Below are 16,534 nucleotides of genomic sequence, written 5' to 3' on the forward strand. Positions count from 1 at the left end.
TTGTTGTAAATCAAATTTCATTTTGCTCAAAAATACTTACAACAATAAACAATTGCCGCGTCTGGGAAACGTAAAATAGAGCTACCAAACAAAAAGAAACCTAATTACCTCAGCCTAAATACAGGTGTCACCCTCCTTCTAACTATGTCCTGGATCTGCTCCACTGAGAAAACTGAGGACTCGTCATCGAAGTTGGCCGCCTCCATCTGCTGGTGCAACTGTAAAAAACACAACACCAAGCTATGAAAGTCTATAGGCATTTTGTGTGTGGAGAGAGAGAGAGAGCGCTTCAAAGGATATCTCCTCTACAACCAGTGTCATTAAAGGCGATAGGCGCCCTGCTGGGGCCTAGGCGCAGGCTTCACCGAAGTGAGGCGGACTTTGTACGGAAAAAAATATATAATTTAGAGTTCAACACAAACAAAATGTAATGTTAAACATTTTTAGTGTTTTTTGGAGATTAAGAATTAAGGCTAATTTTTATTCTATCATTGATTTGGGATTGAATGCCCAATGTATTAGCATCTGTAATGAGAGTAGGGATCTTCTGTAACTGCACCATATTAAATCAATGGTCATATTTTAAACGAAACCAATTAAAACAACAATAAAAAAAGCCCTCAAGATGCAAGCCTTGAGCCAATCAAGCGCTTTATCACAGTCGTTTAGCCTAGAACACTACAAGGCACGAACCTTGGGCCTGGACGAGACTTGGGCCTAGGTGCGACTTATCGAAGTTGCCTAACCTGAAACACAACAAGGCACAAACTTTGGGCCTGGATAGGACTTGGGCTAGGTGCGCCTTTAATAACACTGTCTACAACCATGCAGTATGTGCTGTTTTTAATCAAACTACAAGGCATAAAAGTTAAAAACAACGAAAATTCAATCTCCATCACATGAAGCCCAATCATATGGGTATTAAAAAGGCATAAAAAGAGACACATACATTCTCGAGGATTGTAGACTGGTCATCCAGGTGAAATTTGCGCATGTGCTTTAGCATCTCCAGTTGCTGCAAAAAGAATCAACACTGATGTTATAATCTATCCATTTGCACCTGAATTCCTGTGCAAAACTGAATTAACTTCTACCTGTTCTTGTAATTTAAGTTGCATTTCCATTTTTCCAGCAAAATTGTCTGGCCCAAGCTCAGCTTCCTCACAAGCCAACTCTTCTCTGTCATTTCCGTACTATTAACAACATTAGCCACTTTTGTACAATGACAGATGATCACAGCCTTTTATACCATTTAAATTTTGAAGAAAAAAAAAACAAAAAAAAAAAAAAAAAAAATCAGAAAATATGTGATAGGAAAAAACCAAATGCCAGGACAACCAGAGAATGCAAGAAAATGTGAAAAATGATTGCCAATCAAGAGGGGGGGGGGGGGGGGGCCAGAAAAGCGTTGAAATTCTTGTTTTTTTGTCTTCATATTTTCAGTTTTGTACATTTGATTGAGTGAATATGTATCATTGATTCATTAGAGATGGGCTACTGGATCTTCTTGATTAATATCAGAGTGGCGAAAACTAAAGTGCCAGAGCAATAACAAAATCAATTAATCATGCCACGCATGCATATCATTGTCAGAGGGGAAAAATCTCAGCATGTTCGTCGAATAAACATATCTTTCTTCAAAATTAAAAATAAAAACAAAAAAGTGGAATATGGATGTTATACAGGCCTTTAATGTACGTCGGAAACTAAGGCACCAATCTTTTCGTTTCCTTTTAAGAAGAAATGGTGTTTTGGTGGGGCAAGAGGGGCAGCTCATTGAACTCCTTCAGCATACAAACAAGAAGACAGTCCATATATATTTCATACTCCAAAAGTATATAATTTACAAGAATTGAACACGGATGCTTCAAATGTGAGTAGGAGACAAACACACAAATTATTAGGTCCCAAGCTAGGGATTCGGTCTATAGACCTGGCTCATGAGAGTGCAAGAAAAATGAATAGCAGCCATGCACGCACACTTGGAGACAAACACACACACACACACATATATATATATAGAGAGAGAGAGAGAGAGCTTACTTCACCACAAATCCATAGAAACGAATCATCAAATCTTGATCATTCTCATAAGCCATATTTACTCTTCCCAAGCAAGCTAGACCAAACCTTGGATCTGCAATAGAGGGAGATAAATTTCCAGTATTTACTTTCCTAACCAAACCTTAGAAATGATAATAATAGAAGACAATTATTCTTCCAATGCCATACAATGTGTGCTTTTTTACAGCAGTAAAAAAGATAATCAAAATTGTCAATAAAAAGGACAAGTGCTTGTCTTGATCAATCGTCTATAACAAAGCTTTACAGTTGCAGCGGTAACTCACAGGAAGGGCTTACAAATCCAGACACAGTATATATATAAATATATTTGAGGAGTAAGCACAGAGAAACAGATATCAACAAAGCTTTGAGTTAATAAATACCACACTTCGACCATATTATAAAGTCAACGTATTATAAGTCAGCAAAGCCAAACTACCGTTCCTTTTCCCATCGATCACAACAACATAATCTTACAATCAAACATGCACAAACTTCAAAAATCATTTATTTCTTTATTCACGTGTTAATCACTAAAATGCTTATTGCTATCTACTTCCTTCAACTCACTTCAGATTGAATTCATTCTGTCAGACCTATTGTTATCAACATTACCCGGGGGGGGGGGGGGGGGGGGGGGGCGCGGGATATCAATGTCACAACCCGAATTGTGGAAAGTATGCTAATGCGGTCACAGACTGAGCAGGATGCTTCAAGTGAGACACAGTAACACCACATTCATAAAGATCCATCAAAACTAGGAAGAAAAAACAGTCCAAGCAAATTAAATTCAACCACTTTTCAACTGCAAAAGGAAGCATCATGTATGACGTCCTAGGATGTATTTTTTCATTGGCATCAAACTTTTGCGGCACTGAAGAATTGTAGGGAGTTTGGAATATTTATATTTTTAACAAATTGATATGGAAGGGATAAGAATCATATCCCAAAACCGTGTTCTGCCAGTAAAGCATTTGGATCAGAGGTGTAGTCTGCCTCCAGTTGCATGCAAATTACAGTACATGCACTAACATTGACAAGGAGTAAGGAGTACATGCACTAACATTTTACCCCTTGTGAGGCAAGGAGTAAGCCTCAAGGTATCGAAGCGTAAGCATTTCAAATTTTGACTGTATATTTAATAAATAAATAAATATTTTTAAACCCTAAAATATATCAAAAAGTAAATATAAATGTGTAAAGTACTTTTCTCCTTGAGGTGTCAAACATTTCACTGTTGTGTTTTTTTCTTGGTTGGTCATTTACTTGTTTTTTTTTTTTCATGGAATATAGTTACAAAAGAGGTGCTTCTTTATTTGTTTAAACCATACGTTAGACAGATTTAACAACCCCCCAACGCAAATTCTTCATATGTTTGTGCACAAAAGGTAAAAAGGCACACCTGAGGCACACACGTCAGGTTGTGCTACACAAGCTTTTGGGGAGAGTTGCCTAAAAATCAAAACCTGGATAAAGGATTTCATATTTGTTCTCCTACTATGTCAAGTAAGACAGACTTACCAACTCCCATCTCCAAAAATATCTCCTCTTGGATTGCCGTGGTTACAGCGACTGCTTCCTACACAGTATTAGATTTAAATGTTCAGATGGGGGCAACAAAAAGATAATACAGATATTGCAAGGATAACAGCTTTGACAGAGAAACTTCAAGGAGTATTACATGTTTCAAATTGTCTAACTAACTTTCAAGTCCATATCTTAAAAGGAAAATGTTCCACAGCACATGTTGGTCAAATTTATCCAAACCAGTTAAGCAAAAACGATGCTTGGAGAACATAAGAAAAGGCTATATGCTATTGTGCTGGAGATCAATTAATGTCTAAGTCTTTTACATCACTGTTCTATATTTTGGAGATTGTTTTGGTGGATTATAAGGCATTGAGTGTAGTTCATGGTAGATTCTAGAGGTATTGTGGACTCGATACTCTAACTACGTGAGATTCGGTCAGTACAAGGAGCACACACGCAAGTTTGTGGATTTGTCCAGGGTTGGGTTGTAAGTTGGAACTTGTATTTGTTCTTTATAGTGGAATGGTCAGGTAGACTACAGTCCCGAGATTTTTTCCAATTAAGTTTTCCACGTAAAAAATCATGAGCTGCTTTGTAGTGTGCTCGATTTATTTTTCATGCTTGCAATTTAGATTGTGTAGTTGAATTAATCAACCAAAGCAAATCCATATGAACGAATCTGATTTTTTTTTTTTTTCGTCTCAAAATCAAAGCCACATCATAATGTCAGTATGTCAACTAGTGCTCAGAGGTTGCACCCCTTCTGGAGTGTTTTGAATACAAACTGTTCCCCAAAAAAATGTTGAGGTGCAAGTTTTCCTAGACAATTATTGGCAGATTGCATCGATAAGACAGAATACAGTTTGGAGAATAGATCCCTGAAGAACATTAGCTCAAATGCATATTGCATATTCTTTGCTTCAGATTCAAAAACTATCACAATGTAACAAAACCAAATGACAAAAGTTAATGTGGGAATATAAATATATAAGTACATACTACGTGGCCTCAAATAGCCAACAGAGTCCTTCACAGACTCAGTGTGCTAGTTTGTGCCCAAACCAATAAATAAACAAACTTATGTTGTTTCATGATCAAACAAGTTGGATTACAGTTGCATTCCTAGGGCCATTTTAAACATGAAAACAGTGGGGCTGGTCAAATACACTAATGGAGATAGATATATCATACAGCTTTGTCTGAGAAATCCTACATCAGAGTCTTCACATTAGATTTCTACTATGTTTAGTTTCCACTAACCAAGCACTACCACATGAGTGGATCTATGTGTGAAGCAAAGTCCCACATCGCCAAATTACTAGAGTAATGTTAAACATTCAAGCATAAGGGCATCCTCACCCTCAAAAGCTAGCTTTTGGGGTTGAGTTCTACCCAAGACTGTGTAACATGGTAAAACTGGAGTACTTACGGATGGATAAGATGCATGCCCCTGGCCTACACACTGCAAGTGCTGCCAAGTGAGCACACTGAGCATGAGGGAGGGTGTGAAGTGAAGTCCCACATCACCTCCTTAGTAAAGTAATGTTAAGCATATAAGTGTGAGGGTATCCTCACCTTCAAAGCCTAGCTTTTGGGGTTGAGTTTTACCTGAGACCATGTAACACTATGAAATAGAGCATCTATTCTTCCCTGTACAACTTCCACATCCATGAAAACTTTGCAACCGTATACTGCTAGAGTGATAGTAATTATCATCCTCCCGTGTAGACACAGATAGTAGATAGTACCAAAAATGAGAAGACTCGTAGCATCTAAATTCAATCGATAATTCCTTTTACTCACGAGGCTTCTCCCTGACCCCATCCTATATATCAACACTAAGCCCTAGGGTGGCCTCAAGGGGTAGTTGGGAAAATGCATTCGATGATTTATTCATAAGAGATACAGCAGAAAATCCCAGTGAAAGCCCATTTATCCTCACCACCAAAGCCTCACAAATGACTGTACCAATTCAACTCCTATCCCCCAAAGATTAGTTCGACCTAACCAACATATGCTAACACTTAAATTGATATCACTAATCATGCGAGTTTTATCTATTGTTAACACATAATATCAAACAAACCAAAAATTCTCAGACCAAAGTGTTTCAACTTACAAAATCAAAATTTGAAAGAAAGAAAAAAAATAAGGGATAGGTTAATAATAAATTAATTCGGAGAAAACAGTTCAAGTGAAGAGGGAAATTTACCTGTTTGTCATCCACAGCGTCTGCAATTCGTTTCTTCACCTCTGAATGTTATGCCAAAAAGAAAATAGGAAATGCAGATTATAGCGAGAAAGCTGGAGAGAGCAGATAATCGAAAGAGAAGAGGAAATGAGAAGAAAAATAGTTTTACCAGGTTGGGAGGTGAGAAAAGCGAAGCGATCGAAGAGATGAAGCAATTGATTTTTAGAGAGCATTCCAGAGCTCTGGCACTCGCCATCAGAGCCAGACATTATTATCGTTGTGAGAAGCTTGGTTGCCCTCAATCCTCAAACCTATATATCTGACCAAAAATGCTAAACACCTCACAAATTTTTACTAAAAATTCTATCAAATAGAACTCATATTTTTACTAAAAATTCTAAAATTTTATCAAGTAGAACTCATATGGCGTATTGTAATATTTAGTTAAAATTTTAATAATTATTTTTTTTTTTTTTTTTTCATTACTCATCTGACATTATGTCTGTCATTACTATTACTATTATTACTAAGGTCTTGTTTAAAAATATATTATTTTAATAATTTTTTAATTTTTTATAAAAATCATATAAAAAATTAGAAAAAATAATGTAATAATTTATATTTTTTAAGTTTTTAGCTAAAATATATAACTAACAAACGAAATTTAAATTCTCCAATAATAAATTATTATGTGTTTTATTTATTTTAAATTTGGATATATACTATTTATTTGAGTACTTATTTTAAAAAATGCATTTATCAACCTCTCTTTCACTAATGTTAAAATAAATAAAATTTTGATGTATAAATACATGATTAACTAATTATAAATAAATTATTTACCAAAGGTGGGGATACAATTTTTGTTATGTTTTTTTTGCATAAAAAAATTAAATTCACCCGGTTGTAATTATTTATTTATTTTTATCTTTTATATTGATTTTTAATATTTTTTTATTATTATATGATAGAATGAAAATTGTATTAAATGTCATGAATTAAGAACATCATAGAGAATACAATGTAAATATGAGCTGAACTTAATACTCAATAAATCTTGTTCCAAATTAATAGGCCCATATTTCTAATTTTATTCTCACAATCCAACTCATTAATTCACAATTCTTACAATAAATTCACTGTTTTTTTTTAATGATTAACAAAAAAAAAAAAATTGAAGACTAATATGCCCATAATAATTTCAATAAGGATTTTACCCATTTTTACTATCTTCATTGTAAGCCTAAGCCACTACTAAGGTTCGGCATCAGGATGGCCCAACTCGGGTGGGTCTGCGAAATTGATGCCCAAGCCTGGCAGATTATGTTTTTGGGCAAGCAAGGTTGGGCTGTATGGGCTTGGTCCAGATGCACTAACGAACGAAATGTTATTCTCTTCCACCTTCCACTATCATTTGTTTGATTCTCTTTTTAGTAATAAATTTCAAATTCAGAGCTCGATTACCTTCTCTCGAACGAACTCGATTCAATCACTGGACTGGACACATCGCTCCTCCGATCATAAGAAAATCGTGAGGTTGATTAGCAATGCTTGAACTTCCAGATAGGCCACACACACAGTCTCTTTTTTATTTGCAACTGGCTAGGTTTGATTGGTGGCGGATTCTTTGTTTTTTGTTTGAATTTAGATGGAGAGATGTTGATCGGAATTCACCTGAAGACCACCGTCCATAAATTTCAGTCTCAACTCTCAACTTGTGTAAGGTCTGCTCTGCTCTGCTCTGCTCTGCTCTGCATATTTATTTTTCCCAATTCTGTCTGCATTTATATTCATTCAATCTTGAATTCAATTTTCATCTTTTCTGAAGCTTTGGTCATTGTAAATGTCAATTCTCCATTTTGCTACTGTCCCTCCCTCCAATTTTTAGTATCTGTTGTCTTTTTCATTTAACATTCAAAAACGTAAAATTTTTGTTGTTAAAAATGTTGTCTTCAATATGTTGCCCATTGATTTCTTTCGTCTTCTTGAGAAAACTGAATCTCTAACTTGATTGTCTATTCAAATGAGAAATCCAAGTTGATCTAAACAACTTGTCCGATGTTTTGTTTTTGTGGGCACGAGTGAGATATTACTACACAAAAAATATGCCCAGGAGAAACAAAATAATGTTAGATACCTACAAGCATAGACATCGGGCCGTTTGACACTCTAAGGACCATAGCTGGTGCTGCCTTCCTCATAATTTGAACCCCCCGTGAAACTTGCTCTTGCCAACTGCCTCAACTTCTTCATCTCACTCTTTGGCTCTAGTTTAAGTCCCTTGAGTTGCTTTCCTTCTCCTGGTTTATGCCTACTAAGTGTTGCCTCTGCAGTTGTGAAGCCTGTCGTCTGAATGGTGTCTAAGTTGGGTGATAAACCGGGACTGCTCATAGGGACCACTGTTGCAGTCATTGCACTTAGTGGTTCACGATGTGATGTTGTATTCCGTCTTCCAAATTCTGTCTCTGGATTGAAAGGAGGGACTGGAGCCAGGCCTGTTTTTGGTTGGGACGATCCAGCAATAACTCTTGACCAATGCCTCCTTGGAAGAAAAGGGAGGAGAAGACCCTTGGCTACATTTTTCAAGCCTAGCTTGAAAGAATTCTGTCGCGGCTGTGAGAGTCTAAGAAGGCATTTTATGATGGCATACCATTCATTTATGATCTGAGAAACATAGGTAAGAAAGAGGAAACCCAGCATTGCATATCCAACTTCGTGTTCCCCAACCAAATTTGAGCCATTTAGACTTATAGATAGCACTAAGTGGCCTGCCTCACACAATAATGACACACTCTCCACTGCATGGACACCCCTGCTGATATATGGTTTAAGACTAAACAGACACAGGAACTGTACCAAAGTGATCGTTAGTGTGAAAAGGCTTTGGTTCAAACCTCCTGATGGGTAAGCTCCAGCTATTATCCCGAAACTGACTCTTCTTAAAAGATCAAGAATGATATATGAGGATCTAGTGCATCCCAAGAGCCTCTTGGACATGGGAACTTTGGTTTCTTCGTTACTGTCGTCTGAAGTGACAGCCCTCCTTCTTCCGATCCCACTTAAGCCACTTTCTGCCCATTTGGGTTTGCTATTTGAGTCATTTTGATCTACTAAGACAAACAACGGAGGACCCCTCCGATTCTCGAAAAGAATCCCAAATCGTGGGAGGAAAGATGAAGGCAGACCTTCTCTGTAAAGCCATTTTCCAATGGTAGGCCTACCGGTGAAGAAAAGCCACAGTTTTGTATACCATGGTTCCTTGTTGTGCATGTGCTTGACTTCTGTATACTGAGCAAAGCTCCCAGAAAAGATAGTGATTATAAGAAAGAGGCATACTGATAAAATGAAACCCGCAGGGATGGCTAGCAACAAAGTCCCAGTAAGGATTCCCCCTGTTGTACCACCTGCATATAATCTTACTCTTGAGAGTTCTGAATTTCTTATGAGACAATCAATTTCTTAAGTAGGATAAACGGGATTACTTGCCTCTGATGACAAAAGCCGCAGATTGAGAGATACAAGGTAGCATGAGAATCAGAAGAAAGAGTTCAAACCTCGGTACTGAAAATATCCCGTAAGCTGATGGACGAATCCTCCATCGTAGGAAAAGAAATATCAGTGTGTGGGTTACTAGTAAACCAACTCCTCCCACACCAAGCCAGAACAAATTCATCTCCAAGTCCTGCCATCTATTGAGATAACAAATTTAGCATCATTCTTATCATTGCTATGAATTATGAGTTACTGAATGACCTAGCTGAAAGATAACAACGTCTCTTTCTTGTTGGTAATAGTTGACCATGGATATGGAATTGTGAGATCATTGGAGTATTTCAATTGATCAGTAAATTTTAAACAAGAAATGAGAAAGGATATCTACCCTGTGTATTTCTCCATTCTCTTAATGACACTGCTAGCAGATAATGGCTCTCCTCGCTGCAAGTACAGTGATTCAATACTAGTAAAACGTCTATAATTTATTGAAAATTTTAGTATCAAGCAAATACTCACCAGAAAATAAATGAAATATTCTTTGGAATCTAAGGGCAGCCCATATGGAATGTTTTTCATGGTTATGTTGTGCTGTTGCGGGAGCTCACCACTTTTGGGGTAAATTTCTGTAGGAAAGGGTAGTCCTTCTTGCAAGTAATAAGAAGAGAAGGTTAAATTCAGTTCATATGCATGGTAAGCTCTTTTATGGGATAGGAATCCAATGGGTAAATGATTTTCTTTCATTACAAGCTTGGTTTCAGTCAGATATAAATGGTTGGGCCACATAGAAGAGCTTTCCTTCTTCCATGGAAGCTTTTCACGAGGTAGAAGCCACCTAAGACCTTTTGTTGTCTCGGAATATTCTACCGGTAGGGAATCTGAGAGCCAGTCTGCGAGGACAAACACTTGCAGGTGTCCCACCATTCCCTGTCATGAAAAAACTTACTTGGAAAATAAATACTCCAACTAAAAGTTAAAAGTCATGCAGGAAATAGAATTAACTATATACCAAGTGCCATAAGGAAAATATAGATACTTACGTGCAGATTCATTAATGGGTCAGAAACAACAGTGTCCCCACTAGCTAGAGTGCCTACAGCTCCTAGATTTGCAGAAGAAAGTGAAAGAATGGCAGCTGCTAGTGATGTTGCTAATATACCCGCAGTCATGAACGAGTGGAGTGCGATTGATATAGAAGGGGCCGAGTCTGTGTAAAATTGAGAGTCAAAAATAGGGAACAAGCTACACAAACTAAACATTTTGTTGTTCAAGGAAAAGCAATATATCTTTTCTTTGCATTTGCAAACATAGAAATTGATTACATTGATTACACTGAAACAATTGACTTATGAAATAACAATAATTGTAATAACCTATGAAGCACGGGTACTCCAAAATGGTGTCGTATGAGTACTGGATACTTACCAGGTGCGGGTATACGTACCGGTACGGTGGTACACGTACCGGGTACACCGAATACATGTCGGGTACAGCAATTTCGTTTGGGTACATCCGGGGTACGGCATAGGTACAGCACGAGTACAGAAAGGTGATTTTTTTTTTTTTTTTGCAGCTGTTAGAATTTGTTGTAGCCTTTATTATTATTCTTTCAACTTCAAAAATCATCAAGTAATTTATTTTCAACACCCTTTATCCATGAGTCATGGTTTTGCTATCTTTTGCATCCTATTTTAGACAATCGAAAAAGAAAAAGCAAGAATTATATAATTATTTAGACAAATTATTCTCTTTTTAGTTTTGGTAATGAAATTTTGATTTGTATGTTGGATGTCTAGCCATAAATTTTTTAAAAAAATATTAACATACACCAGCTGTACCCGTACCCTATTTTTTTAAGAATTTGACATATCGACATACCCACATCGTACCCATATCCGTACCTGCACCCATGCTTCATTGGTAATAACTGTTGGGGTGGGAAAGGAGGAAAAGAAATTATCTATACAATGCTTGACATTGAGCACATTAGAAGCCAAGTTCAGGTTTCCTGATATGTCGTTTACTTGTCCTGCTGGAACAATAACCGATACATCCTGAGATACTGCCTGGACTGTCATTGAGTACAGAGCTCTTGAATGTTCTTCAAATCTACGTGAAACAAAATCTCAACTCAGCAACTATTCTTGTTCAACTAACATGGCATTAACTAAACAAGTAGTAAGTAAAATTTTATTCTCTGCTGATATTTCAAATGCCTTCGAATCAAAGTTTATTGTTCTCATTTGTGCCTTGTGTAGCAATATTATTCCAATTTTAGTACTGTTACACAATATGCACCTGCCTTTTGAGACTCCCCCCTTCCACTGCTACCTTTGAAGCCTCAAAGCCGAAAACTGGCTTTGTAAACTCAATTATTATGTTGACATTGGACTCTTTTGTAACTCTCGACGAGCTTGTACTCAAGCCTACCCCAGGCTCAGAGGAATCTAAGAGAAAAACCCATTAGGTAGATTTCAAATAAGGCCACTAGAATGATTTTCAGGAACAACTTTCAAAGAGCACCAAAGTGTGAAATTACATACCGTAGAGGAATGTAATTGGGGCAACAGGGGAAACAGGAGTGCCTGTTCTTCCAATCACTGAAGCAGCTTCTAGTTCAACTATGACTATTTCAGTACTTGAAATATTCTTAAGCTACAAAAACAAATATGGGAAAATAATTGAGGTCCTTTTTACGTAATGCTGATATTACAACAAAATTGAAGCTTGAGGCTTACTTCAAAAACAAATCCTCGATTTCCATGATTTCCACTATGACTAGGTACAAAGTTGCCCGAATTCACATGTAATGCACTTAGAATCTGTTTGGTTGAATTTATAATAGGACTGCTGAAATCCAAGAAAACTTTCAAGTCCTCCATTTTGTTAGTTGCAATTATAGTTCTTGGAACCCCATTAATCACCAACTCATAAGACGGAACAGACATCCATAAATCCACTTGCACTGGTCTTCTATCTAGGACCACCATTGAAGCTTTAGTGCAGGAGTAAAAATTAAAAACACAAACCTTGGCTAGGTAGCACATTTAAGGAAAATGGTGAGTCCGATTTGTCCTTACCCAAGTGAACAATGAAAATTGAACTATTTGTTCTCGTGAACTGGTTCCCTGCCTGGTCAGTACAAAAATTATCTGCCATTTTAATAATGACACGAGCATAAATACTTCTCTGGGAGAAAATAATACTAAGGCCATATTTGATGTCAGGTTTTATGATGTGTAATGAAGAGGCATCTAGATGGGCAGGACCATTTACGATTACCTACAATATAGAATTACATTTAAGATCAAGGCATGAAATTGTATCAACTTATATTATATAACAAGTCTAGAGCGTGTAATAATTTGAGTGAAATACCTACTTACATCACAATTTGATGAGTTAATACACTTGAATCCACTGCAAGCTTCACTGAACGTGATATCAATTTCTACTTTTTCAGCATTTGTGTAACTCTGCTTGCTAAAAATTGTTGCAGTTGGTGGTATTGTATCTATTAGATATGAAACAAAACAACGGTTTAGATGCATTTGAACAGTTCTGTTAGAGGTTTTGGAAGAATAGACCTCATTCCCAACTGTCAGATGACATAAGGACCTTGTGAGTTGTGACTGGATTAGGCTAACAAGGGTCCTTTCTGGGCACAAAGGCCTAGCCATCTGAAATATATTTAAACTTCAAAAGAAGTATATGGGCTTGTTTGGTGCAGCTTCCAGCAATCTGAAAACTAATAATAAAAAACTAAAGGCACCTCTCCTCACTTTTAATAGTTAGCTTTGCAACTTATTTTTATCTCACGAGCTGTAAACAAACCAAGCATTCTGACACAAACTTCAAAAAAAATAAAATAATTTATAAGCAGCTCTATAAAATACACCAAACAACCCTTTATGTATGTGAAGAGATAAGGCTTACCAATGAACCACGAATAAGCCGATGAGTTACTCTTTCCATCCCAAGTTCTGATGTTGAGAACAAAATAGTGTTTCTGATTTACTGTCAAGTTCTTGAATACTATGATATCAGCAGGACATGACCTCAATGTTTGGCCATCAAGCTGTTCAAATACCGATAAAATTCACCTCAGATCACTATCATGATACACAGATAGAAGATTATGAACTTTTAGACCATGTATTGTTTCAAGCATGAACTATTAATAGCTGTTAATCAATGGAATATGTAGGTTTACTGATCAGGAATTTATGTACCAAAGAACTGTATATAAAATCTTTAGGTAAGATATGAAGAAGAGAAGATACAGTTATTCAATTCAGTTGCATAGAGATTTTAATTCTTTTGCATGATGGTTTGGAGATGAACATAGGGACAAATATTAGGTGGTTTGAACAGGTTGAAAGTTGCCCCATATTGAATTCAAAGTAGATTTTGGTGTCAGTAAATTATATGCTCTCATTAATAATGGATAATTTCTTGCATTCATTCTATATTAGGAGTATAAACATTCCCTTGTATGCATATGAAAGTCAACTTTTGAATCAAAAACAAAGAGGAAAAAAAAAAAAAAAAAACTGATAGGATTGTTTACCTTGCAGTGAATGGAACAACCACCGTTCTTGCAAGCGTTGGAACCGTTCATCTCCACGACCGAGTACCGGAAAACAGCAGTGGAGAATCTTGATCGAGTTGGCGGAGTTTGATCAAGACGAATGAGAACCATTGATTGAGTGGAGTTGAACACACCTACCAGCAACAATGCAAAATAAAGATAGAGACGAAGAAGACTGAGCGGACCCATGTTGGAATCTGCTCTGTAGTTTACATTAAAGCAATGATCGGAGAGGATGAGGCTGGTAATTGCTGGATGGTGGAAACTAATGGATGTTGGGGAATGCTATGCAATTCAATGTCATCCAAGTAATGTGCTGAGGATATGGGTTAAGTTTTGAAGAAGAAGAGCAACCAAAAAAGAGAGTAATTCTGGGCAACTACCCACAACAATTGGTGTCAGAGTCATAACTGCTGACTTAAAGAAGTTCATACACCTCCTTAACTGGCCCTGGCGAACTGATGAGGCTTCAAGCCTTAGCTGCGACTTTCAATTTATTGGGTAGGTTCTTTTTTACTGTGTCAAAATTGACTGTTGGTACAGCTTAGAAAATTATTAGATACGCTCGTAGTGACTATGTAGTCTTCTCCATGTGATATTCTCGATCAATAAGAAGCTGAAATACACATTAAGGCTTTGTTTGGGAATAGGCTTGTTTAATAACTTTTTAATTTTTTGGCTAAAATATGATGTAAAAAAAATTAGTATATTTGTGATGACTTTTTGATTTTTTACGAAAAGATGTACAAAAAATAGAGAGAAAATAAAATCTTTGACTTTTTTGTATAGGTTGTTAGTTTTTTGATTTTTTTTAGTGACTTCTTGGCTAAAAAATCACTTGCCAAACAAGGCCTAAGTGATATTATGTCTTCAACCACCTAATAAAAATGAGTTAGTACGTTTCACTAGTAAAAAAAATTTGTTTTGTGATGGATGGAGACTACTGAATAATTTACCTAGTAAAGATTTGAAAGTCAATTAAAATTTGTGGCTAAAAAAATGGAAGTTTTGGCTTTTTGATCTCTCTATAGCCATTGAAGAAAGAAGGAGATGACTTTTTTCTTTTCTTTTTTTTGATTGGGACTTCTTTCTTTTCTTTTCTATAATTGATTGGGACTTTCATTAACTGCTACACTCGTAAATTTTTTACTTCAGTTGCATTGTTGAGCTTTACTAGGTGGACGGAGGAATTTATTGAGAAGACACGCAACACCATGGACCTTGATGGACAATCTCGCTAATTGATTTTACAGTCGTAGCAAATTTTTGTGCTCTGGCGGTAATCTCCTCCTCGGTAGGATGGTTGCCAAGAATACACGGAGACGACGGCCACGGCACCTTTGATGTTTTTGCTTTTTCAAACCACATATGCGATTATTTTTTTTGGATTGTAACTGTTATTTTTTTTATGATTTTGTATTTTGTTGTTTGTTATGATTTGTATTTTGTTGTTTGTAGTTCTTAGGTTGTTTGTTTGACCGTTTAGGGTGTTATTTTTTTTTTTCTTCTTGATCTGTATATTGTTTATTTTTATTTTGAGGGCAAACTTCTTTTTATTCCTGTAGTTTGGATCTTGTATGGTTTAAAACACTAGGGTATTTTAATCTTTTTATTAAATCGTTAATGGACTTAATAATGCATTTTAATCCACAAATCACAATGAGATTATATAATTATTTTTAAATACAACTGCGTTAGGTAGCTCGAAACATCATAGGCTTGAGTGGCTCGAAATTCAAAACATCATAGGCTTGAGTGGCCCGAAATTCAAAACGACGTCGTTTTGGTCTTCTTTTTTTTTTTTTTTTGCTTTTTTTTTTTCATAGTTCGCAAGTTCCATAACTCCGAGCAGAGAGATTCAAACCCAAAAATTAAAAACCAAAAACAATCAGACAAATAAAATCCAAAAATTAAACCCAGATTCAAATCAAAACCAAAAATCAAACAAATCCTCTCTGTTTTTCTGTGTGGGTTTGATTCAAATCAAAACCAAAAATCAAACTCACAAATCAAACCCAGACAGATTCAAATTAAAACCAAAAATTAAAATCAAAAATCAAACCTACCCCTCATCAGTTGCCTTTCTCTTTCACACCCATGGGGAGGGCTGCAGTGTTGTTTCCCCTCAACAACTGTTGTCTTCCCCTCAGACAAAGCCCTCTTTCTCGCATTTGCATTCAATCAACAAGAAGCAATGCTATTATAATTCTGACACAGAGAAATCATTAAACCCATAACCAATTCTTCATTTGTAATGTGCAGGAAACAAATCATCCTTATAATTCTATAAGAAAGGTGTAACCTTACAGAGAGAGAGAGTTCTCATACCCAGTGACATAGGTTGTGCACGGGCACCATTGTGTACAGTATTGGTCTCCTCTGTGTGTATACAGATCCCCCCTCTGTTTTTCTTCTTCTCTTCCTCCTCTCCGTCTTTTTTTTTCTCCTTCTCCTTCTCCTTCTCTTCCTCCTCCCCATCTTTTCTCCTTCTCTCTCTCTCGCCTCTTTCTTCCTTCTGTCGGTTTCAGAGAGAGGAAAGAAAAAAAAAATTTACAAAAATACCCAAAACGACATCATTTTAGGTATTTGAGCCATTTCGGACCAAGTTTTTTCCAGCTCCGAAGTGTTTTCCTTTTAAATATTAGGAGGTAAACTGCACATGACTT

At 36.4% G+C, this 16,534-nt stretch overlaps 2 protein-coding genes across 5 annotated transcripts; both read right to left on the reverse strand.

Annotated features, from left to right (window-relative positions):
- LOC114298964 (plant/protein) lies at positions 1 to 8,062 on the reverse strand. 4 transcript variants are annotated; one of them, XM_082867650.1, is made up of 8 exons: positions 7,927 to 8,062; positions 5,955 to 6,104; positions 5,807 to 5,847; positions 3,586 to 3,643; positions 2,044 to 2,137; positions 1,095 to 1,179; positions 950 to 1,012; positions 1 to 218 (listed from the first exon to the last, which is right to left on the reverse strand). In XM_082867650.1, the coding sequence occupies exons 2-8, from the start codon at positions 6,052 to 6,054 to the stop codon at positions 105 to 107; spliced, it is 555 nt and encodes a 184-aa protein (XP_082723776.1). In that variant the 5' UTR covers positions 6,055 to 6,104; positions 7,927 to 8,062; the 3' UTR covers positions 1 to 104. The 4 variants fall into 4 exon arrangements, with proteins under 4 accessions (XP_082723776.1, XP_028099423.1, XP_082723777.1 ...); XM_028243622.2 differs by having other exon boundaries at positions 950 to 1,015; XM_082867651.1 differs by lacking the exon at positions 1 to 218 and adding an exon at positions 450 to 746 and having other exon boundaries at positions 950 to 1,015.
- On the reverse strand, positions 7,768 to 16,388 carry LOC114298962 (uncharacterized). The gene is made up of 15 exons (XM_028243612.2): positions 16,197 to 16,388; positions 15,935 to 16,032; positions 13,848 to 14,002; positions 13,214 to 13,355; positions 12,664 to 12,791; positions 12,358 to 12,559; positions 12,016 to 12,272; positions 11,821 to 11,932; positions 11,580 to 11,724; positions 11,244 to 11,386; positions 10,318 to 10,484; positions 9,797 to 10,204; positions 9,666 to 9,721; positions 9,272 to 9,474; positions 7,768 to 9,189 (listed from the first exon to the last, which is right to left on the reverse strand). The coding sequence occupies exons 2-15, from the start codon at positions 15,939 to 15,941 to the stop codon at positions 7,955 to 7,957; spliced, it is 3,360 nt and encodes a 1,119-aa protein (XP_028099413.2). The 5' UTR covers positions 15,942 to 16,032; positions 16,197 to 16,388; the 3' UTR covers positions 7,768 to 7,954.
- Between the last annotated feature and the right edge of the window lie 146 nt (positions 16,389 to 16,534).

The sequence above is a fragment of the Camellia sinensis genome, chromosome 4 (assembly GCF_055761805.1).
Source record: "Camellia sinensis isolate YWXY chromosome 4, ASM5576180v1, whole genome shotgun sequence".
Taxonomy (NCBI): domain Eukaryota; kingdom Viridiplantae; phylum Streptophyta; class Magnoliopsida; order Ericales; family Theaceae; genus Camellia; species Camellia sinensis.